Source organism: Euwallacea fornicatus, chromosome 1 (assembly GCF_040115645.1).
Source record: "Euwallacea fornicatus isolate EFF26 chromosome 1, ASM4011564v1, whole genome shotgun sequence".
Lineage (NCBI taxonomy): Eukaryota > Metazoa > Arthropoda > Insecta > Coleoptera > Curculionidae > Euwallacea > Euwallacea fornicatus.
In genome coordinates, this window is record NC_089541.1 from 358080 (window position 1) to 383670 (window position 25591).

The window sequence follows — 25591 nt, forward strand, 5'->3', positions numbered from 1 at the left end:
CGACATGTTACAAATTTATTGCTCTTCTAATGGAAATCCTGGAATTGCAAGTCAACGATATTCGAATCGGTATCCCAATCGAGAGCCGCCTCGTCAGAGGTCGCCCTCTAAACTGGATAAAAATTTGATGAAATTTGGAAGTTTTAGTGAACCCATAGATGATTGTGGCCATCGAGGAGATCCTCCACGTGAAGCAGAACTTACTTTAAATGCGGTATTATATCCATCCGTCGATTCGATTTTTTTTTCAGGGGAGAATAAGGGCCCCCGAAGGTCTCTGGGGCATTTCGAAAGGAAATTGCAAATTTCTAGAATAAGAATGTGGCGAAATTTTCGTTCTAATATATATAAATATATATATATAAATCATATAAAACCCACGCATGCCATGTACTTAACCCGGGTGACAACGTTAGAAGATTGGATTTTCGTCACTGGATCAAAATAAAATTACTGAAAATAACAGGTTTTTGTCAAATATAATTCAGACCGATGAACGCTCGTTTTGAATGATCGGAATGTTTAAGAGACCTAATGAGCACCACTGGTCGGTTGAGAATCCGAGGCCAAACGTAGAAGTTAGACCACAAGGGCGAGTGTCATTTAACGTATGGGCCCGTATGTGGCGCAATAGAATTCTTGGCTCTATAATGCGCAGCAGCCCTTTAACATCCGAAAGATACTTAGAACCGATCTAACGTCAAATTTTGGATCAATTTGAAGAGGAACCGTTAATTATTCCACCACAGTTAGGGCGACGACATGGCGATGCCCCTCCGCAAGCAGCGGACGAGACGTAACGGATTATTTGAACGGGATTTCTTAATGGATCGGCAACCGGGTGGCCTGCCAGAGGTCCCGATTCGAACCCCCCGGATCGCCTTCCGTGGGGCCACCTTCAGAACCGTTTACACCGCGAAATTTCAAATAATATTAATGAATTTCGACTTGATTTAATAAGGGAACTAGCAGCGATTCCCCATCGATCTATTCAACGTGCCAGATTAAGATTACATAAATTGAGTGCAAAATGTATCGAGGCGAATGGCTTTCAGCTCGGATACCTTTTACGATTTCCACTCGTTATTTCAATAACCGTTTACTGAAACGTGTTTTAAATTTTTAATCGAATTAACACTGTTATTATGAATACAAACGAAACTCACGACCTTTTGTTATTTTTGAATTAATACTTTTCGAATTTGAAAACTGCAGTCAATTATTCGAGTTCGCATTAATACCGAAGAACTGACGGCGGTCGTCCGGCCGACGAAACGTCGGCAACAAAGTTTCGTCCCGCCGCCTCCTTCGTCAGACGTGGGTGCCCTGACAATCTGCCGTTCGGATATTCGCGGGTATGACGTCAGCGGGAGGCGAAATCGAAATGTCATAGGTTTTCTTCGTGCACCCTCGGAACCGGCCGTAGTTCTTTGGATTTTCGAGCGGGATTTCATTGAGAACGAAAATACGCAACGTTCCCACGGTTCAATTAAACGTCCTCGCGTCTCTCACGGCTTCACGGCAGCGGCCCCGTCGTTTGCGACACCCCGTACACGTCCTGCGGGCGAAAAAGTGAAACCGTTCCGCATGGACTTTGCGAAGTGATCGTTCGTCGCCGTGCCGTTCCATTAAGTAAATAGTTGAAAAATCAGCTAAATCAGTTTCGCTCAAAGCAGACTCGGCCTCAAAGAGACACCATCTCTACCTCTGTTAATTTCCTAAAAGCTGCAGCTCCGCAACGTTAAAAACAAACCAGATAAATAATATAAGACCCATTGTCCTCGCTCATAATATCACGAAGAGAAAGAAAAGGGCATTGTTACGTGCTGATCCCGTTTCAGCCTTAACAGTGACAGAACATGTATTCCCGGAAAAACAAAAAAACAGAAGGAACGAAGGAGAAGAAAAATAGAGAAACGAAGTAAATGGGGGACCGGGAGAAATCCGTTTTGGGGCGACGTTTTCGACGGGTCAAATAAAAGTTTCTAATCTCCCGACTGCATCTTTTAGGAGTTTTTTCACGTACGCCCCCGACTTATTTTCATGCACAACGTAATGTCACGTGACTACCATTTTACCTCTGGGTGGGGTTGTTAGTGTTCACGGCGTGTTAAATCATGAAATTTTATTATGCCCGGATTACTCTCTATCCGGCCGGATCTTCGACCGGATCAATTTACTCCACGATGGAACTGTCGTAGGGACTCGTAAAAATTCAGTGAAAGAAATAATAAAAACGGACTGTCCTCAAAGGATTACACCGGCGACGAGGAGAGACTCTAAAATTACCGAAATGTATCCAAAGGACAGGCAAAACATGGCCAAGTTTAAAGGGACAGATCGCTTGAATGACAGCGGCAAAGATAGATTACATCTCCAGATGCTCCAGAGACGGCCATTAAGGAAATGAAAATAATAATTGAATGAATTCCTTAAGGAAAAACGAGCCCTGACAAGGACCTTCGGGAGAGCAACGAGCCCCGCTTTCAAAAAGACGCTGAACGAATATTAAAAATATTTTTGCATATTTGACACAAGAGCAGAAGAAGAATCTCCTTAATATTCGGAAATTTCCAGAGTTTTCTCCTTGAAAAAAAAAAAAAAAAAAAAAAAACCTTAAATCCGCATGCAAAATTAAGCCACGCCCCCATTGAGTTATCTTTACGGCGTTTATAAAAGTCGACGTAAATGGGTCAAAACAACACCCTGTTTGGAAAGTGATGCCCCGGGGGGGCATTTCTAATTTTCCTAAAAGACGATTTAATTCTCACTTACCGGCGTCGCTATCATGGTGGAGTCCTAAACTGTTAGAATTGTCATTTATTAAGGCCTCTGTAGTGTTTGATAGTGTCTGAGGTGATAGCGTTAAGTCGTGAGCGCTGGAGGAGTCGAAGAAATCGAAGGACGCAGTCACTGTGTCCCCGCCTGAAAAAGGAAAAAAAAATATATATGGAACTTCCGTCCGCTTGCAGGCTTTGGACGAGGCGGGGCCCCCCCGGGGTCCAGGCCGGCCCGAATCAATTTTTGCGATTTTTCCAAACTTCCGTGGCGTGCTCAAAACAATGGCGGCGGTTTTGGATCTCGAGCACGCGTAAAAAACGTTCAGTCGTACACTATAAATATCAGTGACGTGCCGTACTCGGGATCGCGCAATACTCAAGAAAAATGTTCTATTTTATTGAGGCAGGTGTTTCGTGAAATTACTAGGTTTTAAATAAAATCACTCCGCCGCCGAATTATGCACGAAATATAGGTTTTGGGTTCTGGTTATATTTAGAAAAATTTCCAATTCTACAACTTGGAAGTCCGACTCGGTCCGCCAGGCATCCGGGAAAAATTCTTTCGCTCGGTCGAAAACGGCGGAAATACTTTCAAGTGAAAAAGAAAAACGAGCCGCGGTGCCGATTCGTGCCGAACGTGCCGGAATCGGAGAGTTTTCGAGAGCGGCAACGTCGCGCCTTCGGAAAGTCAGAGGCGCGCCCGGCTCCTCGGATCGTCGAACGTCGAAGATCGTCTTCGATCTCATCAATGCGGGGGTTTCTCGAAATCACTCACATCCAAAACGGTCCCGTCCTGCTGCCGATTTGCGTGAGATAACGGCTCACGGTCCCGGGCGCGTGTTGGAGAAATGGAAATTTTCCAGTTTAAAAGTCCAAGGCGTGCCCGGCCCGGCTATTTAAACGCTTCAAACGAAAAAACACGGTTGCGAAACTACCAAATCATCTTTCGCATATATTTCTTCAGGACAACGCTGTGGCCACACCGAAAAGTGTTGGCTTTAACGAGGGCTCTTGCTAATGAGTTCTTTTGTCTCGTGTTACCTCACTCCGTCTCTTGTAACGCCGTAAGCGCCCGAGACTTACGGAAACGCTCTGCACTGAAGTGAGATCTGAAAGCCGAACGTCGAGAAATTTTTCTTAAAAACCTGCAGACCTGCAATGTGCAATGGGAGCCAGAGTCCCAATATGGAAAATACTGGCGCTGTGAGCGTCACCAATTTTCCGAAAAATTCAACGAAAACACCGATTTTTTGTTTTTTTTTTTCCATTGAAATGTGTTAATTCGTGGCGCGAATACATTTCTTTAATTCATTATTTCATTAAAAAACATTAAAGCCCTTCATAAAGGGGAAAAGCGACAACCTTGCACTAATTTTTGTTAAGCCTCCCCCAACGGGCCTCTTAATGGCAGGTACGTCTTGCTGGCAGGCGTGGTCGGGCTTCGGGCCACGTTGCCAAATGGCTAAAAACTTCGTCGGACGCAGCCTGTTTACCTCGACGGATTATTCCCGAGCAGTTTTTGCCGCAGAATTCGCCGCGGTTCCGAATTTTTGTTTCCGAAAACATTTGCGCGGCCGCTGTCAATTGCCATCCTTGACAAGTTAGACGGGTGACGGCCGTCGTTTGCAGATGTTCCGGGAACAAAACACATGATCGCGGCCTGCTCGGATGGATGTTGCGCAAATTTCTCGCGTTGCTGAGGTCTATTAATTTCCGAAATTGACGATACATCTGAAAATCGAAAAATCGATAAAATATTTTTTCGGGCCGAACCTTCGGGAAAGAATATCATTGAAATTTCATTACTCCCAAACCTCGTCGCTATATAAAAACCTTCGAGGCAAATCCCTGCAAGTTATTAATTTTCACTGCAACCACAAAATCAGCCTGAAGGAAAACTCGCAATCTACATACATATTCGGAGCGGTGCCTCAATTGAAAATGGAAATACCAAAACTTCGATATTGTGTCATTCCATTTTAATGGCATTTTTCCAATATGTATATGCGTATGTGAGTCGCGTTCTCAATCAGGCAAATTGCTGTCATTATTCGAAATGGGCCCCTTTTTGAAAGGGGCCCTAAGTGGCCGTCCGCTTGCATACATACGGCAATTTGCCCTAGTGAAAATTTATATGGAATAGGATATTAGAAGGGCCGTAATTAGGGCCGTCCCAAGTAGTGTCCGCTAAACTATTGAAATTTCGCTCACGTTCGGGGTTAAACCGACTTTATCCAAAAGCGTTTTAACTGTAATGAAACCTTTATATTCCGGGGCTGCGGATTATCAGTCGGATTTCGTCGGACATGTCCGGAATCGGCCATTATTAATTTATTAAGCTTCGTTCCGCGGCAGCCAATTAAAAGCTGAAATGTGGCACGTTCGAAACTAGCGCACTTAAAAGCAAAACGCTCATTACTCGACCAGTAATTAAAACTGCGAGGAAGATAAACGTTTCAGCGGGTAGAATGAGGGGGCGATTCCCCGCAAAATAAAACTTCGCCGCTTTATTCGGTGCAAAATTAAAAATATGCAAAACAGAGGGGCGCTTATGAGTATATGGCGCGACATTAAATATTTCAGGAAGTTACTTGACAACTTCGACATTTTGAAAGCAATAATAACGAGAAGGAAAATATAGCGAATTTATTTTAAAGTTTAATAAAGTTTCGAGTGTCCTGGAAACGTAAGACCACTCCGACTCAATTTGTTTACCAATTGGCGAGAAAAACTTATTTTATCGAGTTGCACCGCGAACACGAGTTGAAACAGAAATAATCGAAGTTTTATTATTGCGAACGGAAGAACTTCAGCGTCGCCGAAGTCAGATTTACGACAACGAAAATCCTTTTTTTTTTTCTTTTTTTTTTTAATTTTCGAATTTATCTCTTAATTAGGGAACACCGGCACTCCGCCGTAAACGGTGGAAGCGACAACCCCGCAACAGGCATTTGTCGAGCCGCCATTTTTTCGCCACGTGTCACGTTGAAGGCGCCGCTGCCAGATCGCGAGCTCTATTCCCAAACGAAGAAATCCTTGGGAATTCAGCCGAATGTTACCTTATTGTTAAAAGAGGCGTTTGATTGCGTCGAGCATTCATCCGCCATATTTGACGTCGGCGGATCCATTTGGAAGGCGCGGCGCCCCGAAGTATCGCGAATTTCTCGAAGAAAATGCTAAATTTAAATCGATCTTACTCAACGACCTACCGCATACACGGTGTCCCACGAATACTTTATCTGCATCCCAGAAACCATGGACAGGGACAGTTTTTGATTTGGGTGCCATGGCGAAGTGGAGGCGATTCATCGACTAAAAATGTTTCCATGAAAACGCCACTTCCGGTCGTGTCGGAAATGAACATCACCTGGCCTATCGTGAACATTAGGAACAGTTTTCATTTGCAATGTTCCACGTTTGAGGCAATTTCCTGACTGAATGACAGGTGCGGGCGTTAATGTGTTTTACAACAAACAGCGGTTTCGGTCATTTTATCATGGACAATAAGCTGGTTTTTTCTTCTGTAGCCTGTCTGGACAGGCCCCCTGGTTTGGAACACTATCCATTACGCGTGGAAGGGCTCCTCGCGAGGCCTCCGTTTTTTATGGACGTCGAGTGCCGAGTGTCCGGCACGATCCGATCGATACTTTGTCCCATTCACCATAATTAACCAACGTACCGAGATAATCTGCGTTTGCATCACTTACGGCCATATTGAAAGTGGCGTTCCGAACGAGGAAGTTTTTTTTTTTTTTTAATAAAATGGAAAAGGTTCGGGTTCGGCACGGGCAGGTTCGGTGTTGAAAGCGGCACTTGTTTATCCCGCCAATCACTCAACCGTCGAAGAAATAGGGCGTTACTAACTCAAAAATGACAGTTTTTCATGGTTTTCACATGTCAACGTCGGGCTGTCACTTCGAGCCCGCTGCACGGAAAACCGCGGTTTAACTCGCCGATTCCAAGGGCAGCGAGGTACTCTCCGAAACGGGGCAAAACAGTTTGACGTTTGCGAATGTCGATACGTCAACGGCCTCGGCTGTCACTTTTGCTGAAAAAATCTAAATATCTCGATAACCGCAGAATTTAGGCACGGAATCGATTTCGATGTAATACACGATGTGAAACGTGCGAGTCGACATTCGTTTCCGGCGCAACCGGAAGTGGTACTGTCACGGAAACGTTTTTAATCGATAGATCGCCTTCAGCTCTAGTGGACACCGCGTGCGAGTGTCGAAAACGCGTTCGCCGACCTGCGCGGGGCAACTTGGCGCGTTTCGTTTTTTATCAATCAATCAATTAAACAGATTTCAAGCTAAAAAGATCAGGCAGCTTCGGTGTGTTCCGAGCCACGATTTTGAATAAAGTGCACCGGCCTAATGCCAATAAAAGCCCTAAAATGAAATTTAACGATCCCTCGCTTTCTCGTAGTTTCACTTCCGTCGGATCTACTCTCTACTTTTGTTGCTGATTACCTGCTTAGAAAACTTTGCTTTACTCTCAGCAAGCACTGAAAGCAACTTTTACGAACTTTGACGTGACATACCTTTAAAAGGTATTTGCTGCTATTCTAAATACAACCTTATTAATACCTGCCACGTCACATTTATAACTTGAATGCACGACAAGTCTAAATCCTTTGTAATTACTCGCTCAAAATGGCCGACGAAGAGGCAGACGCGAGAGACGGAGCCGCCACTAGGTTTGCCATAAGCAAAGTGCACGTGAGACCTGGAAAGCCCTTTAACACCAAAAATTCCGTCTCGACCACATGGACCAATTGCCTGACCAACTTGCCAGTTATCCCGGAGAAGCCGGGCAGGTACGTCCCGATGCCCTATACCTTCAGACGTCCGAGGGGCTCGAAGCCCGCGCAAGTCAAAAACGTGACGACAAGATGTCCCCCGTTTCACCTTCTGGTGGACCACACCATCGCCGTAATTTGGTCGATCTTCTCCCCCGAACAGCACGAATCGCCACTGGGAATCGTCCAGCTCCACTGGGCGTGGAGTTTCCTGAAGACCGTCCGCTTGCGGAACGGGGATCGTCCCAAGGACGTGGAATTGTGCATCGACAACATCGAGGAGACGCTGATGGAGCGATACGCGATGCTGAATTTGGAACTTGGCAAGATCAGCGGGGGTTCCCCCGACGCAGAAGAGGCTTTCGGCCCCGAGAGGGCGGACGCTCGGAAATTCTCGTTCTCGGTGAACTACGGAAAATTGGTGGCGAAACTGGGAGAGTCCGCGATGGAGGGAGAGCCTCCCATTGCTTTCCGAGAGGCGCAGCTCGGGCTGGATAGCTCGAAGGACGGTGCCGGGGCGAAATCGATCGGAAAGGCGGATTTGGTCGCCAGGAAGGAGGCGATCGACTTACTGGAGGTGTGGTACGGCAGGCAAAGTAACAAGATCAGCGAGGAAATGAGAAAACTGAAGTCCGTCCGGGACCAAATCGACAGACTCAACGGGGGGAGTTTGGACGTCGGTGAGATAGAGCCGCAGCTCCTCGATGACGATTAGCCCTGCGGGATCAATTATTATCGCTTACGTACTTCATTTTTGTGATTTGATACAACGCGCGAGCGCCGCCTCCACCACTTAACCGAGATATTATAATTTAGTTAAGAGACATTGCCTCTCGATCGTGTTTGCTAGGCGTTAATCTCATAGAGGGAACAATGTATCCATCCTAAACAAACAGGCTTTGTCTCGTGTTTAAACTCCAGGTGTAGACGACTAATCCGATTTTAGATCGAACTCGTGTGTGGGTTTTGCATACACTTAAAGAGCCCATGGAGAATTTTTCCCCCTTTCCCCTTAAATATGCCTCCTTATTCGGTGAAAGAGAGAAAGGGCTTCGCCTCGAATTTCCCCTCTCGTATGTGCACATAATCTCCGCGGCATGGCAGCTCTAATTTCGTCAAAGTAACGGGCCTATTCTCCGGAGTCTTGCTCAAACCGCAGACATCTGGATACAATGGGCATAAAGTTTCTCTGGAGTGTGTAAAGTAGGGGCGCATGTTGGGGCCGCGAAACCATAAAATGGAAAACTCGGTGCTGCCGCAATAAATTTTATGCCAAAGGGGGGGAGGGGGAGTGTTTCATAAACCATATTCACGGTGTAATGTGCCAGAGCTTTCCGAATTGCCAGAATATCGGTAGGTGTCCATGTCTCTACTTTCAAATTTGATTTTCCGTCTTTGTGGGGCTCGCGTGCGTCCAGTGCCCTTTTACGTGCTCGAGGGTGCCTTCTTGCGGGGGGAACGGACTACCGAGTGTTATCTGCGTTTCACCGAATAAGAAGCCACGCGTCGGTTTTCATCGAGTTGAATGCGGTGCGTGTACAGGGTGTCCGTGGAATGAGCATCCGCTCTGGACATTTTTCCTGTCGTTTGTCGAGAAAAAATCGCCAAAATGCGCCGAGTTTGATAGGGAGGGGGCCTTATCCGGCGAGAAAGTTGTGCCCGAAGGGTCATCTTTCTCCTCTCGGAAACCGCCCATTAGAAATTTTCAAATTGGAAGAGGAGTTGTGCCATACCCCGCTTGAAGGGTGATTTCATTTGCTACATGGTCGAGCTTTTACTTCTTACTTCTGCGCGTCGGCCTTGCAGAAACGAAAGAAAAATCAAATGACTTGAGTTCAACTACAGCGGACTCTATTGACTCCATTGACGCCCGTAGAGCTGATCCTCAAAACCTCGCCGCACACTATCGACCGTGGAGTTACTAACTTGCAGTTTACGAACCCCTCTGGAGAATCAGATCGCGAGTCGTAGATTTTGATCTTTAAACGCCCGCGGAAGAAGAAAATCGATTGGACTGAGATCAGGGAATCTTGCCGGCCACTTCACTGCCGATCAATATTTCAGGCAGTTCTTCATCTAGAAATCGCCGGCGGCATCGGTGCAGGCGCTCCATCCTCCATTGACGGACCAGGTCTCGTTCCAACAAGCGGGGCCCTCGTTCAGTTATTCTCGGGAGACGTGACGTCTCGTAGAAGCTCTAGGCAGTTTTCTCCACTTGAGTCCTCGGGAGTAAAAATGTTCCAACAATTTATGATAAAACCCGCCGAGGCGTTCGATTTTTGAGGTCGTCGGGTGTGAGCCTCACGGAGCAAATGAGGGTCGACGTCGGTCCAACAATGACCGTCCGCATCGCCATTTCGACGGAACGGAAGTCCGTCGGAAAATGTTGCGTCATGCAACAAACGTCTGTTCCAAAGTAACATGCAACAGAAAGATTCGCAGAAATCAACGGGCGGCGGAGTCAACATCAACGCAACTCGACGTCAGATCGACGGGCGAAATCGTCCCCATTTGATTCCTGTACAAGTTTCATGGCGGCAGAATGTAATTTAATTCCTTTGGAAGTTCTATGAACACAATTTTTCGAAAACGCCGCAATTCTCGGCAATATTTGCGCACGCAGCATTGCTGAGACGTTCGGCGTTCCGTCGTCCGTTTGAACGCGGCCCAGAACCGCGATTTGGCCTTCGTGATTCCCCCCGGAGCGGCCAGCTCCGCTATTTTTGGACGGAACCAGTTTCAGTGAATTTTGGTCGGCAGCTTGGGTACTTAAGGGTGGCACACCGTTTCATCAGAACGATTTAACGTGGACGCGCCAGCTGCCGCCCATGCAAAATTTTTCCCTGTTATTTTTTTTTATCGTTTTTTTTTCATTTCTTATGGTTTTTTATGTGGTTTTTGAAACGCAGACTCGCAATCTCGATTCTATCTTGTAACGTGCAAACCATTTTAATCAAGCGGAAAACTGAACGACGATGGTTCGCCACGAAGTACCAAGACCACGAGGTGCAGAACATCAATAAATTTCTACTTCAGAAAAATTAGGGCTTATCCGTTTGACATCAAACGTTGGAAGTGCGACCGTTGTTGAGGCCTTTGGGACGTGGAGGGGTTTCGAGTCCGACTGTATGCTCCCAGAGTTCGTCACAATGACATTCGTGGTTAAAATAGGGGTATCGGGGCTTTTGTTTAATTTCTACGGAGCCAAAGTACGAAAGTGAAAGATGAAAACCGTGTATAACGCAATCCCCCTTCCAACCGAAAAATTTCAAAGGGGTGGTTCCCACGGGTAGCGGGATGACGTTTCGAAGACAGCTCCTCCACCGATTGACGTCCGCACTTCCTATCAAAATTGACGTGTTTTTGCGTTTTTTTTTTTTTAAAACGACCGAAAATACATCCAGGGCGGGCACTTTCCTTGGGCCAGACCTCATTAAGAGCGTATAAGAATAAATTTCTCCTTTCACACCGGGAGAGACCACGAAATCCCCGCAAGTGAACCCTAAAATCCCATTTAATGGCCAAAAATAGACGAGTTCTAAATCATGTACGATCGATCTTCAAGAAGTAATATTGTGCGGATCATGGGTGGACGATGATGTACGAGCAGACCAATTCATAGTGGACACAGTCCGGCGATGACGGAGTGGCCTCCGAGGGCCCTCTCGCACATTCGGCTGCAGACTCCCGTCAGTCTCATTCGTATTAACCGCGCGCCCCATTTTGCAATTTGTAATAACCAGATGTTGCCCGGATAAGAAATGGCGGGGTTTCCGGAATTTAAACAAGTTCAACTTGCTCCCCAGATCTCATCATTTTTAGGGGCTGTTTTAGTGTTTTGATCAAAGCAGACATGCAGAGCCGGATTTCACGTTTGAATGCGCCTCCCTATTAAAAATGAAATAGGTCGGCGAGTGGTGGAAGTGCCCCGTAAAGCTGACGGAAATTTACCGATCCCGATTTGAATTTTTGCTCGGTCGCCCCAAAAATTTAGAACGCCCGTTCTATGATTTAGGGCCCCAACATTTCCGGACTTAGCAATTTCTTTTTGATTTGTCCCCGAGACTTAATGGAATCGGTTTCATCTACTGCGTAACTTTGTCGAGAGCGCCCCACTCGTGGAAAATGGAAAAACTAACAAAGTGGTAATATTGTTGAATTGCAATTATTTCATTTGTGACGACCTCGAAAGGGTCAGGACGAGCTGAATTGCCGGTTGTGCCCTTCTGTGCGATTATTCTCGAAGTTGCCGGCTGCGACGTACGGCGAGGGACCCAAGCATCGGCGCGCCGGAAGCTCGGACGTACGTGCTCGCACGGCAGCCGGAGTGTTGTGCCCAAGATACGAGGCGTTCAAGAAGTTTTACCCTCGGACCCTGTACGACGCGCCATCATCACCGCTTTTTAAAATTAATTTCGTATTATACGGGGCGTCGCAAAAGCCCCAAGGGCATCAAAGTTGTATTATTATTTTTTTAAACGGGGCCCCCCGTATATCATTACATTCCTGAATTCTTCGATCGAAATTGGTGTCCGTTTTAATAAGATTTACAACGCTTCAGGTTTATTTAAATAATCGAAATTTTACCAAAATTTTACGCGATTTTCGTGTTTTGAAAACACCTAAGAAGCATTTGAGTTGTGGAAGTGTAACATGCAGTGTAGCGTAACAATAGCTCGTACGTTCTACCCCAATCACGACGAACTTGCTATCTCATACTGGGTGCGCAAAAATGAAAACTAATCAAGTAAAAACTTTAATTAGCTGGAATGGGACACCCTGTATAATATGAAAATAATTTTAAAAAGTGGTCGTAATAGAGTCCAAAGGCAAAATTTTCTGAAAATACCTCACAGTATTGTTATATACCTTCTTATCCTCAAACCAGGCACCCTAAGTTACGCCTATGGATCTGTTCCCCCTTCATATCATTCCTAGTTGATTTCTCACGAAAACCTAACGGTGGTGTCACAGCGCTAGGACGAGGACGTCATCCCTTTGTCTGATACGACAAAATCATCAAAATACAGTTAACTCAGACCAAAGATCTGTTTAAATTACCAACCACCCTTGACGATGCGCCCTAGATGAATTCACGTACGCCCATGGTTTCACGGTAGCATAGGTAGTCAAGCTCTTTCATTTACATACAAGGCGGTCATCCGGGGAGCCCCTCGATCGATTACGTGATTTGGTAAAACCTGGAAATGGGGGGATAAGCCCAAGTCGTTGGGGGACGCGCGTTGGAAATATTTTCAAAATGGCGGCCACACCGGAAGCAGGTGTCGGCTCGCTTGTTTTAAACGCAACGCCCTGTATTTTGTTGCATTTTCGGACTCCACGTGGAATTCCGAACGCCTTTCATACGAAGCGTTTCACGCTCATCTTTAACCGTTTCTGAGATATTTACGCTTAAAGGCGAAATCTGACAGTCGCAGTCGTTGATCGATTTGGTGAGGTGAAAGTTACGTCGCCGCGATTTTCTGAGGAGTCGCGGATGAAGCGCGACTTTAGCCGCGCACGCAGCGAAACTCGCCAAAACAACATACAGGGTGGTCGTAAATAATTCTTAAAGTCGACCGTCGCGAGTCATTAAAAAATGTTCAGATTATTCCAAATAACGGTTTTCCCGCAATTCCCGGCGGACCGCCCTACGTACATTCATATTCCGGATTCATTGAGACTTCCTTACTCCAGATTCGTTCGAATTATTATTAGATTGTTAAATATTGTCGCTGAACCTCTTGCGTCCTAAATGCTCGCGCCATGTTTCCCCATTGGAAGCACAAGCGAAGTGAAAAGTTGTCAGTCAGTTGTCGCAATCGTGACAGATCTACGTCGCGGCGTCGATAATGTAGAAAATACCGGCCGGCGTCGCAACAGCGTTCCGTGCCGTGTGGCGTGAGTCACCCCGTATATCCGAACTTCCGGCGTGGCGATACTTTTGTCCCTCGCGGTATGTCGATTTACACCTGAGCGAGCAAACAAACCGCTGGAGAAAGTTGGGAATAATTGAAGAATCGGACTGCGTATAAATCGCCCCTTTTTTTAATTTTTTTTTTTTTTTTTTTTTTTTTTTTTTTTTTTTTTTTTTGTCCCAGCGCCCACGCGTGCAACTCCATTTGTGACAATTTACGTTTAGGAATTTTTTTATTATAGTCTTAATTTAGGCGAGTGTTTAATTTAGCTCAATGCAAACGTAAACGAGCATTTTGCATACTTTTAATTTCGCTTTAGAGCAACAAAACGAGTCCGCCTTAAAAGTTGCTCGGTCGCCGTCCGGCCTTAATTAGTGTTTTCGAACATTTCCAACACAACAAAATTAAAAATCGCAACAAATTTTCCACGAGATATTTTCCCGGGTTCGGGGGAAGTTTTATTAATATTTCGCTCTAATTGCCGGGATTTTTGTTGAACATCCAACCATCGGAGTTAAGGGGGAAATATTGGTGTAGGTAGGCAACCAAAAAAAAATTTTAAAAAAGAAAAAAAAAAAAAAAAAAAAAAAAAGCGCAAAAAACGTTTTATTTCATCCACTTTTCTCGCGGTCCAGAGTCTGAATTTCCTTTTTCATTTTTAATCCACTCGTTTGCTTGGATTAAAAGCTCACCCCCGCCACTCGCGAAAATCGGCCCGAGTTTGGGCTAAATGGAAGCGGCGCTTTTAAAGAGAAAAATAGGAACTTTCAATATCGGAGTGTTCCTTGGGAGTGACGTCAGCGTAATACGTTCCCCTGCTGATTGCCGACAATTAATTTTTCTGCCATTTCGACCTTGCCCCTCTGCAACGTTCCACGGGGTGCCCCGTGATCGGCTAATGAGCAGCGCGATCGACGTGCACTAGCAGTACCAAATCGGTCAGCAAGCGCGTGTCCCGAAGTGTCCCTAACGGAGATGCGGCACCTCAAAGGGGCCCCCATGGCATCGCTTTTGCTGAATAGCTCCCAAACTACAGGGGGTTCTAAAAAAGTGGCACACCCGATTTTTTTTTTGTCAAACTCAAAGCTTTTTCACTTTTATACCAGTTAGTCGAGGTCGCCCATTTTTTCGACGCTTTACGGCCTGACTCGTCGGCTGTTAGTGTGGAATGGAAGGAACCGAGTTCGCTTCTTTGTTCATGGAAGTTAATGGAAAAATTCTGATTCGCGCTCTTTATCATTTTTCCTAATCGTTTTGTGCGTGAATACGGCACTCGTGTCGAAAATCTTTAAACGTTGTCGGAAAGTGCCCTTTTTAGCGAACGTTTTGTTTTTCAATTCATCGTTTTGCCCTTCAAATTGTCGAAATCGCTCCATTTTTACTGGAATCCCGCATTCAGCAAAGAATCAAATCCAAATCGATGTATTGTGACTACAAAAGGCACTAGTTTAACATGTTTACTGAGAAATTGTTTCGTGAAAAAGGCAAAATGACAAAATTAAACAAACTCAGTGGCGGGTATTGCCGCCTCTAGCAACTCTCATAGATTCGAATCTTGTCGAAATTGTGATACGACACTGGTTATATTACGAATGTTTTGTTTTTGTCCGCTACTTGCGCCCTAAGAGGTTTAGGCGAGCTTGCCAGGACAAGGGCCGTATGCCAACTCATCTAACAAATTTGTAGTAAATCATGTCAGTTTGGGGGTTTTTCCGGTGAAATTGTTCGAGAAGGTTCTGCTGCTTCTTTTTGGAAGGTAGTTCGGTTTTTAGTCTTCGAAGAACCTCCGGCAGGTCAATTGCTTTTGACCTACGTTTCTCCATGGGGCTCGTTTTCGTTCCTCCTATTTTCCACAACTCGTTAACACAAGAATTCTTTAAAATAAATTCTTATTGGCGTGTGGAAGTTCCATTTCTGCCTGATTCAATTTTGCAACAAATCTACTCGGCGTACAGGAAATTAAATTTAGTGCGACTCGATCCGCCATGACGCTCCACTCTTCAACCGATGCCCCACCCGCCTCATCCAGAGCTGCTGGAGGCCTATCGCGGGAATGCCCCCTGCGCCCTAATTTATCCCATAAATGTTCAATCGAATTCACGTCTGTACTTTACGCAGGCCATTACAACCTCTCGACACCACCAGTTTCTATGAAGTTTCCAACGCTCCCTGCCACATGTGGTCCGGCATTATCGCGCATTAGGACAAAGTTGGGACCAGTTAACTCAGCACGCGACTGCGCGTACCGCTGTATGTGGATTTGCACTATCATTGATTACCTAGGGGGAATCAACGTCCGTCCATCGAGATTGCAATCCAGACCATCACCGAACCTCCATTAAAGCTCTGGCTATCCATAGACAACTCTTGGTCGAATCTATCGTCCAATCTTCGCCATGCTCGTTTCCGGACATCTACCGGATCGGGACAAAATCTCGATTCGTCCGTTAACGAGACGCGGGACTATTCGTGGACGATCCATGGGTCGCAACGAAGTTTCTTCGCACTGTGCGGTGCCCTGGAGATAATTTAGGACGTTTTGCAGGCCTTCTTGCCGCAAGATTTATTTCCTGCAGTCGGCTACGAACAGTTTGTTTGCTAACTGTGATACCTCAAACTTAATGGAGGTTTTGTCGCGCCTCCACACTGCAGTGCCGAATCGATTACGTAAAACCTGCAATCTCACAAAGCGATCCTCTCTGGGGGTTGTTTTTCGGGGGCGACCAGAACCCGCCCTTGGGGCTGCGCTTTCGGGTTCTTCGCACCTTCGAACAGCTCTACGCGTCGACGTAGCAGGAATTTCTACTGCATAATGTCAAACGTCGAGTATGGACGCGATTGTTTTTTCACGATCTGCTTGCATCCAGAAATGCATTAGTTGGAGTGGATTCCTGGCTAAGTGCAACGTTCCAGCAAATATGCCGCGATTTCGACAATTTAAGGGATGAAGCAATGATTTGAAAGGCAAAATGTTTGCTGGAAAGGGCACTTTCCGGCAACGTTTCAAGGGTTTCAACACGAGTGCCGCATTCGTGCACAAAGTGATTAAAAAACATTATTAACGACGCGAATCAGAATTTTTCCATTAACCTCCACGAAGAAAGAAACGAGATCGGTTTCTTCCATTTACATCGACAGCCAACGAGGCAATTCCGATGCTGTATGTACAGTGAGGGACAAAATTATTGGCACAATTTGGTAGCACAGGGCGTCTGTAAAAGGTCTGCACGAAACCCTACCACACGTGCCCGGGGCGAGAATGCGATGGTTTAACCCAATTCGTCTAACCCGAAAGCGACGCTTTTCGAAATACAGGGTGGTAAAGTCACTGTCCTGTAGGCGTGACGGTATGGGGTGCTATCGCATATGGTAGCAGGTCGCCCCTAGTTCTCATTAGAGGCAACACGACTGCCCAACGCCATATCCAAGAAGTGTTGGAGCCACATGTAATTCCACATTTTCGAACCAACCCGAACGCTATTTTCCAGCGAGACAATGCCAGACCTCACGTTGCTAGGCGAACAATAACGTTCATGGATCGACCGTTTACCCTGGCCACCTCGAACGCCGGATCTGTTTCCCATTGAACACGTCTGGGACATGATTGGCCGCAGACTGTTGAATTTACGGCACCCTCCGCAGACTTTAGCAGCCGAAGTTCAGATTGCCTGGAGTGAGATACCTCAGGGAGACATTGGTGATCTTATTAGATCCGAGCCCAGGCGGATCGATGAGTGTATAAGGAACCGCGGAGGCTCAACACGCTGTTGAAAAAAAAAATTAAGTTCCTCCTCTGATCTTGCTGAAAACGTAATCGTTGAGTGAGTATGTGGTACTGAACACGCACAAAAAAAATTATCTTTACTGGGTGTTTACCTTTCTTCGTCACGCAGTGCGCAAGACTTAATTATTCGTATTGCTGGGTGGCGCGTATCGCGTGAAAGCGAGCGTGGTTTTCTTTGGTTCCTCTCCGTTCGCCGACGCGCCAAAATCGGCCATTTCGCGTTCGGGCCTGTCGCGCGGCGAGGCGCGAGCGCGTCGCCGCGCGCGTTCGCCCTCCGCGCCGTTCTCCCAGCGCCTCCGCCAGGAGAAACGAAAGGAAACTCGCACAGGTACACTTTCCCCGTTTCCCTTTGTTCTTCGCTTTGACTTCTTATAACTGCATAAATATCAATCCGACTTATAACGGATTTGAAACTTTTAAAAACCTCTTTCCGACCTAGCGAGTCTCCTTAATATTTGACATAATCCCTCGAACTTCCATTTAAAAGTATAAAGAATGCACGAACTTTTCCAGTGTGTTCCTTTTCGACGTTAATGCATTTGAAATATAATCCTTTTATGAGACCGAGGCGGGGCCCTTGTTTCGGGCCCTCCACTCCTTCCGCCGTTCCGACCTCGAGGAGTCGTTCGGTTAAAAATTGAATTTAACGGCAACAAATGCGCAATCCGACAAACGATTATGCAACTTCGGCCATAAAATGTGTTAAAATTTAATTAAATTCCTAATTCAATTTTCGGTGTTATTAAAAACGACCAACGTTCACATTCACAAATAACAATAATAATTCCAGTTGTCTGGGCATCAGGTAATAGGGATGATTGGATTGCATATTTCCATTATCGAATTTAATTGACGTTTTCCAATATTTACGTGATTAATATACTTGTTGGGAAATTGGTAATTAACGGAAAGTTCGGGGGGAAAAGGTGGGCCGCAATTAGACGTATTGGTCCATTCGCCGTGGAGAACTAGTTGGTGGCCGAGATGGATGAGGAATGAACTGAAATATGGGCGCCAGTTGCAAAGTCGCATTAACTTTAACAACCCGAAGGCGACTGTGATGCAACGATAGGGATAAGATTTATGTTGAAAGTTCAACGCCAATTCCCGAAAATTGATGCCGGTTTTAACAGGTCCCTGTATATTTTTGCGCTCGCACGCCGAGAAATATCTGGATATTAATTTTTATCGTTTTCAGCTCAATTACCGGCAGTTTCGCTTTAATTCCACAAGTTTCCGTCGTGCAACTCCACCGAAAACACCGGGGCCATAAATTTCCTCAACTTTCTTCCTCATACGCTGCACCTACATTACAAAAATGAAAAGCGCCCATAAATAATACCGACAGTTAGTTTTCCTTTCTTTTCCCCCGTAATATTATCTCAACACGCGTTGCCCAACTTTTGCTCCGACGTCATGCAATAAATTCCCGAAGTTCCTTCTGGTTTCGTATTAAAAAATAATCCGCGATTAGCCCTTCCCCGGGCCCCTCTCGATTCGAGACCCGGTCCCCTCTCCATTCGAGACCCGGTCCCCTCTCCATTCGAGTCCCGGACCCTTTCTCGCCCTCGGACTCTCGCACGCGGAGGACGTATCGTCAAAATCGATTATTATCATAAATTCGGAATTCCACATTGCTCAAGGGCCCGATACCCGGTATCAACGGGAAATATACGAGAATTAAAGAAATTTCATTTTCTCTCATCTCAAGAGCCGAAGCTGTATGAGAGAAGGGCCGGTTAATTCGATTTCGCCGGAAAGCAGTTGATTCCCGTTGCCCTGTTAACATAATTTGTGTCCCTTCTGCCGTTGTCATCGTGGACGATTTCCAAGTCAAATGTAGAAAAACGAAATTACGAAACTGTATGTGTACAGGGTGTCCCGAATGAAGCGAGTTCCGCGGGGATTGTGGGAGCGGCAACAGATACTGGGTGGCTCGAATTAGAAAAAAGGAGCGCATTTTCGTGCCCGTTCGGGAAACGTTCTAAATCGGAAGATACGCACGGGGGCCGTCAGAATACGAGCGAAAAACTGAAAACTGCGATCCTCGAAAATCACGAGTTACTGAGCGCGAGCACACGAGTTCACTGTTTGAATAAATCCCGCCAAATTTGGCAGTTCTTCATCGTCGACAACTGCCAGTTGAGTGGCGTTTTCAGAAATTTTCCAGGACTTCTGGATTTCGAGCAATTATATTCGACTTTGTTATTTCCCGTGGCCGCCATATTGGATTTTGGTGCCATCGAATGGGCAATAAAAGAAGCTTTTTAACCGTGCACCGCAAAGTTGCCCTTGGACCTGCCAAAGTAAGAAAAATAAATAAAAGCATTTTCCACCTTAGTAGGCTTAGAAACAAGTGCTTTAGCGTTGCTATGGATACTTCCGTTGCGTGCGACGAACGTCAACAAAAAGTCTTCACTATTGTTGGATGGGACTCACTTTATTTGAGACACCCTGTACATATATATACAGTACCGACCAAAAGTTTGGAAACCACTTTCTAGAAACTAAAATACCAAGTAATAACCGTTTTAAAAATAAAAAATATCAATATTTCGGGTCATATCCCTTGGCTTTAATCACAGCCGAGCATCGTTTACGCATCGATTCCACAAGCTTTTGACAAACACTTACAGGAACTGTCTTCCATTCCCTCCGAAGAATTGCAAATTATTCTGCACTATTAAATATGCCAGAATTGCGAATTCTCTTCCCCGATTCACGCCAAAGGCGTTCAATTGGGTTAAGGTCAGGTGATTGCGAAGGCCATTTTGAAACACGCACAAATCTCTTTTCTAACCAATTTTTCACCGGACGCGAGGCATGTTTTGGATCGTTGTCGTGTCGAAAGGGCCACTGTAGGGGCATTTCCCGTTCTGCAAATGGAAGAATATGATTTTCCGATATTTGCTGGTAGTCGAACGTGCTGTATTCCATCACTTCCGAAGAGTTGAAATTTACCTTCATCGCTGAACAAGACGGTACCCCATTTTGCGAGTGTCGAATCTGAACGGTCTCTTGCAAACTGCAAATGGGCTTTTGCTGGATACAAGTGGTTTCTTTGCAAGTCTTCGTCCAAACAATCCTGGATGATTTAGTGTTCCTTTTACAGTTGTTGCTGACACTACGACGTTATATTTTGCGGATAATTCTTTATTAACGTCAACAGCGGTCAATCTAGGATTTCCACTTGATGACTCTATGACGATTGCTTCTGCTTTTGCTGTGAGCTTTTCAGGTCTTCCACTTCTGCTCCCGTTAGCAGTGGTACCGTCATTGCGGAAGCTCTTCAAAATCTTGGAAACACCGTCTTTTGGTACTTGTAAATTTCTTGAAGTGTCGATTAATCGCTGACCGCTTACATATAAGTCCGCCATTTTATTTTTTAAAATCACTCGAAAAACACTTAGTTTTAGGCATATTGCTAAACTGATCGAGAATAATTCGCGATATTAATCCGATGTAATCGAATAATGCTCTGTTTCTGAATACAGTTTCCAAACTTTCGTCCGTCGACAAACTGCAAATATTCAATAACAACATTCTTTGGAACCATAAACATTTTTTTTTTAACTGGTTTAAGAACGTGAATTTATGCTTATGAATATTCTAAAAAAAAAATCGCCCTTAAAAATTTTGAAATAATTCAAAATTAAAAAAGTTTCCTAACTTTTGGTCGCCACTGTATAAATACAGGGATCGCCATTGCTTCCGCCTTGGTTCCTGGTGTCTTTGTATAAATATCCATATGAACTGTTTTGGTACAGTACTAATTTATATCGGAAAGCTGCATGGTTTAATAATATTTTTGCTTATACAGAGTGTTCCGTTCTCGTTGGGCGGCATAAAGTTACAATTTTTTAAATAGGAAGCCATAGTTTTTTTCTATGGCATTTGATGGCACCTTAATGTGGAAGGAAAATACGTTAAACGTTTTTTAAATTGGTTGCGGCGTTGCCATATTAGAGAAATTTCTTTAAAAATGCGGCGTCAGAAGAAAATTTTCACAAAACTGGTGTTTTTTGAAATTTGTTGTTGTGAAGTAGTAAATGAAAGTCAGGGGTACTTAAAAATTTTTGAATGCACCATACTTTTTTTGTATAAAAGCGCCAATTTGCAAATTTTACAAATTGCTGAAGCTCTTTTTTTTTTAATGGTACCGATGATTTTTTTCAAGTCTTTCTAATGTAGTTTTTAATTCTCTATTAATTTGCAATAACATCTTTTCATCAAACATTCACAGTTATGGAGATATTTGCAAAATTTCAATCGAATTGCATCGGGCATTATTACAATCCAACAGATTTAATCTAGTAGGCTTTGCTTCTATTTAACAAAAGCATAAATTACTTACTTCATTCAGTTGTCATATTACCTGTCACTACCTTCTAATATGGCAACGCCGCAACCAATTTAAAAAATGTTTAACGTATTTTCCTTCCACATTAAGGTGTCATCAAATGCCATAAAAAAAACTATGGCTTCCTATTTAAAAAATTGTAACTTTATGCCGCCCAGCGAGAACGGAACACTCTGTATAAGCAAAAATATTATTAAATCATGCAGCTTTCCGATATAAATTAGTACTGTACCAAAAACATTTCACATTGATATTTATACAAAGACACCAAGGAACCAAAGCCGGAGTAATGGCGAACCCTGTATATATAAAGCAGCGTTAGGGCCGGATCGCCCTTACCTCGTCGCATTCGCGGATATTAGAGCGTGGCGGCAGGTACCGTAACGGTAAGTTTGCTCGTTGCGCACACTTAACAATCGTGCCACGACCCGATCGATGGAAATTTTCAAAGAAACGTGACGAAAGCGGGGTTCGTTTTCAAATTGCGATCATAAAAAGTTCGCCTCTTTTCGAACAAACAGCCCTTAATGTAATTTTCAGTTTGTTTTCAATTCGGGGCCGTAACGAAGAAATATTCCAGTGAGTTTCGACGATTTCGTCCCAGTTCGATGAAGTCGCTGTAATGGAATTACCAGAGAATAAATCTAATCCGGCTACTTTCAAATTAATAAATTCGCTTAAGCAGGGACTAATCTTTAGCGACCAAGACCAGAAGGGAGACTCGAAAAATTAGCTACATATCGATTTCCCAGCGAGGTTCCGTCCCTCGTCTTCGGACGGTATTAAAGATGAAAAACGACGTCTTTCGCACGAATTGTTCAATAACTTTTCCAACGCACCTGAAAAGCTAAATAATAACAAATTGAGCAACAAACGTCGAACGTTAAACTCGAAGGACGCACGTTGAGCTAGCTGGAATGATCAGACGGCAATCACCTCGGACCAGCCTTCCGGAGTTGTACAGGGGGTAACTTAGGTGACGTCATTAATTTTAAGGGGCGATTCCTTGTCACGTTTTATGAAAAAATGTTCATATTAACGTCCGTCCTAACTTGCATCATTTTCGAGATACAGGGTGTCAAAATTTTTTTATTAAAAAAAACTCGATTTTTTAATAAAAATTTTTTGACACCCTGTATCTCGAAAATGATGCAAGTTAGGACGGACGTTAATATGAACATTTTTTCATAAAACGTGACAAGGAATCGCCCCTTAAAATTAATGACGTCACCTAAGTTACCCCCCTGTGACACGATTCATGTTGAAAAAAAGTCATTCCGCGGCGATTGATGGGAGGAAGTTTAGAGTGTTTCACCCTGTTTAAGTCCTCGCCTCTCGTACGATTTACTTTACCAACAATTTTCCTCGACTACTTTCTTCTCTTCTTCTCACCTGAAGACGGCGACATATCTGTCACCGAAACGTCGTCAAGGGCGTCCGCTCGAGCCCCTAGCAACAGTCAATGTCATTTTCGGTTAGGTTTTAACGCGGTTTTAACTCACCGATCTGTGAGGCGTTACTCCGAATCAAAACGGAAGAAGGAACACCGTGCCAGTTTTGGCAAGTGGCGTGTAAAAAGGGTTGAAGTTCTTCTTGGGGAGTTCAACTCCAGAGTTTTTCCGAGGAAGTTTTCGGACTTACTTTACCGTCGTTTTTTTTTAGAATTAATTTGTTTAAAGGTGACTTTCGTGGAGTTTGCGAACAATGTAAATTTGCGCACGCATCGCGGTGATCATGGAAGAAATTTGTTTTTCCACAATGGAGAAGGTCCGAGACCGCCAACTTCGGGATAAAAACACGAGGAACTTTGAAAATTCGCTCGGATTTTTTCGAGGCCAGTTCGCTTCCAAATTCCGAATTTCGCGAATTTAGCTTGACGTTTGAGTAGACTCGGGATTAGAGATACAAGAAAGTTCTACAAGTTACCGAGATTGGATACAAATTAATCCTTTGTACCACATACAACTTGACAAGCCAAGTTTCCCTCAGACTCCATTTGAGCCTCTATCAGGGCTTACTTTCCAGTCGTCGTGCGTCTTCGCTGACCCGAACACGCGACCCCGGATGTATTGAAGTTGGACCAAGCACAAAATACAAATTTGCTACGTTTAAATACGGTGCGTTACAAAAATCCGGTCAAATAGGCTTCGAGACGACCACGACGCCGAGCCCGTATGTCTTTGATATGTCCCTCTGTAAAATCACGAAAGTAAACAAATCAATCTAACCTCACTTAAACGCGACTCCATTTACCTTCATCATTTATTGGGTCTTGTTGAAAGTAGTCTCTTTCGAGACTCCGGGGACTTGTTTGTTGGCCAATCGCGGTGTTCTGAGTGCTCGAAAATGACGTTTCTTGTGCTCGGCCAAAAAGTCTTTATGGTTGAGCGTCATTTTCGAAATGGACAGGTCATAAGCGGCGAATGAACCTTTGAAATTCAATCCTGAGTTCGGGAGTTTCGTGAAAATTTTCCCCACGTTGCAGTGCCGGAAGTGGACCGTCGCGACTCTTCGAGTTATGTTGTGAAACTGGCGGGGACCATCGGGAAGTGGCGGACCAGCCGGGGGAACCCCCGAACTTGTTGAAATGCGAGAGGAGCAGTGAATGATAATGCCGGCACATCTCTAAGAACGGTTTCTCAACGAATGGACGCATCGCCCAGCACTTATCGTTTAATTCTCAAAAAAAAATCTGAAATTGCGCCCAAACAAGGTCCGAGGGCTTCGGGAACCCGAACCCCCGGATCGCGAAAAGAGACCGAGACATTGCGATCGATTTAATGAAGCGATGCACGACAACCTCCCGAATATGCCGCTTTTTACTGATGAGGCGTGGTTTCATTCATCGGATGATACGAATTCACATCATGTGAAAATATGACCTTCACCTGTTCACGGAAACACCTGCACATTTTTGAAAAATTTGAACACGTGTGACCATCCAATGAAGAGGCTCAGTAGGATTTGCTTTTTCATCGATGACACCGTCGCAACTGACCGATAACGCGACGCGTTGAGTGGACTCGTTGGTCAACTTCGCTTTAACGCACCGCGGCGCGGGTACTTTCAACGGGATGAGGCGACGGCTCATACGGTTAAAACAACTTTTAATAATTACCTTAGGGGATGCTACGATGATGGAGTAATGAGCTCCGAGATGGACGGCAACTATCCGGTGCTACTTCCGGATTTGACCCCACTCGACCGTTTCCTGTGCCCGAAGGAAAGAAAACAATTTTTAAATCCTCGAAAGTGTTTGTCCGCAGCCTCTCGCTGGAATCTTTGATAATACGATACGTAGAGTTAATGGGTGTTTCCAAAATAACGGACGTTTTCAACTTTTACCGTAAATAGAGTAAATAAATAAATATTTATTAGGTTTATTTATGTTTTGCCCTTTCTCGACCGTCAGCAACGGTTGGAATTGAAAGCGAGGTTAGGTCTATTTGTTTGCGTTCGAGATTACGTAGGACTTATCACAGACGTACGCGCCCGGTGTCGGATGATTCCAGAGCCCGTTCGGCCGGGATTGTTTTCTTAACGCACGGCGTTAAAGAACGAGCGCACGAAACGCACCGCAATGAATGGAGAAGCCAAACTTAGCGTGATTTATTTTGTTATAATTTTTTAGAGCATTAAAGCTTATTTTGAAAAAATGTGCAATTATTGTGAAATGTGAAAAAATACATAAAGTTTATTATGGCACATTTCACTTGGACCGGAACCGGCAGTTCGGGGACAAACATTTTGTTTCGACCCAAACATTTTTCTACTTGAAAATATTTTCATACGAAATAAATTTTTAAACAAACAACGATCCTACACGTTTAACCCGAATATTAAATTATTTCTATGCTGAAATTGTGCGCGGTAAGTTTACATCGCAAGACTTGCGACGAGCCGTCATTTTCGGCCCGTAAATATTGAATTTCTTGACACCAGATGCGC

At 44.7% G+C, this 25591-nt stretch overlaps 2 protein-coding genes across 9 annotated transcripts in view; one reads left to right on the plus strand and one right to left on the minus strand.

Annotated features, from left to right (window-relative positions):
* LOC136343772 (zinc finger protein 541) overlaps positions 1-25591 on the minus strand; it is a 217966-nt gene that overhangs the window by 40172 nt on the left and 152203 nt on the right. For 7 of the 8 annotated variants that reach the window (XM_066290745.1, XM_066290727.1, XM_066290737.1 and 4 more), the window contains one exon: positions 2776-2925. In XM_066290745.1, coding sequence (XP_066146842.1) covers positions 2776-2925 — 150 coding nt within the window. Of the gene's footprint in view, positions 1-2775; positions 2926-24761; positions 24784-25591 lie in introns of those variants that run through there. The other variant, XM_066290762.1, reaches the window with a different exon arrangement.
* Positions 7383-8446, plus strand: LOC136350594 (uncharacterized). Its single transcript, XM_066302483.1, has one exon. It carries the CDS (start codon positions 7436-7438, stop codon positions 8294-8296), a length of 861 nt encoding a protein of 286 aa, XP_066158580.1. The 5' UTR covers positions 7383-7435; the 3' UTR covers positions 8297-8446.

Bases quoted from the DNA above. Each gene is read 5' to 3' on its own strand.
- LOC136350594 (XM_066302483.1), top strand. From the start codon at position 7,436: ATGGCCGACGAAGAGGCAGACGCGAGAGACGGAGCCGCCACTAGGTTT.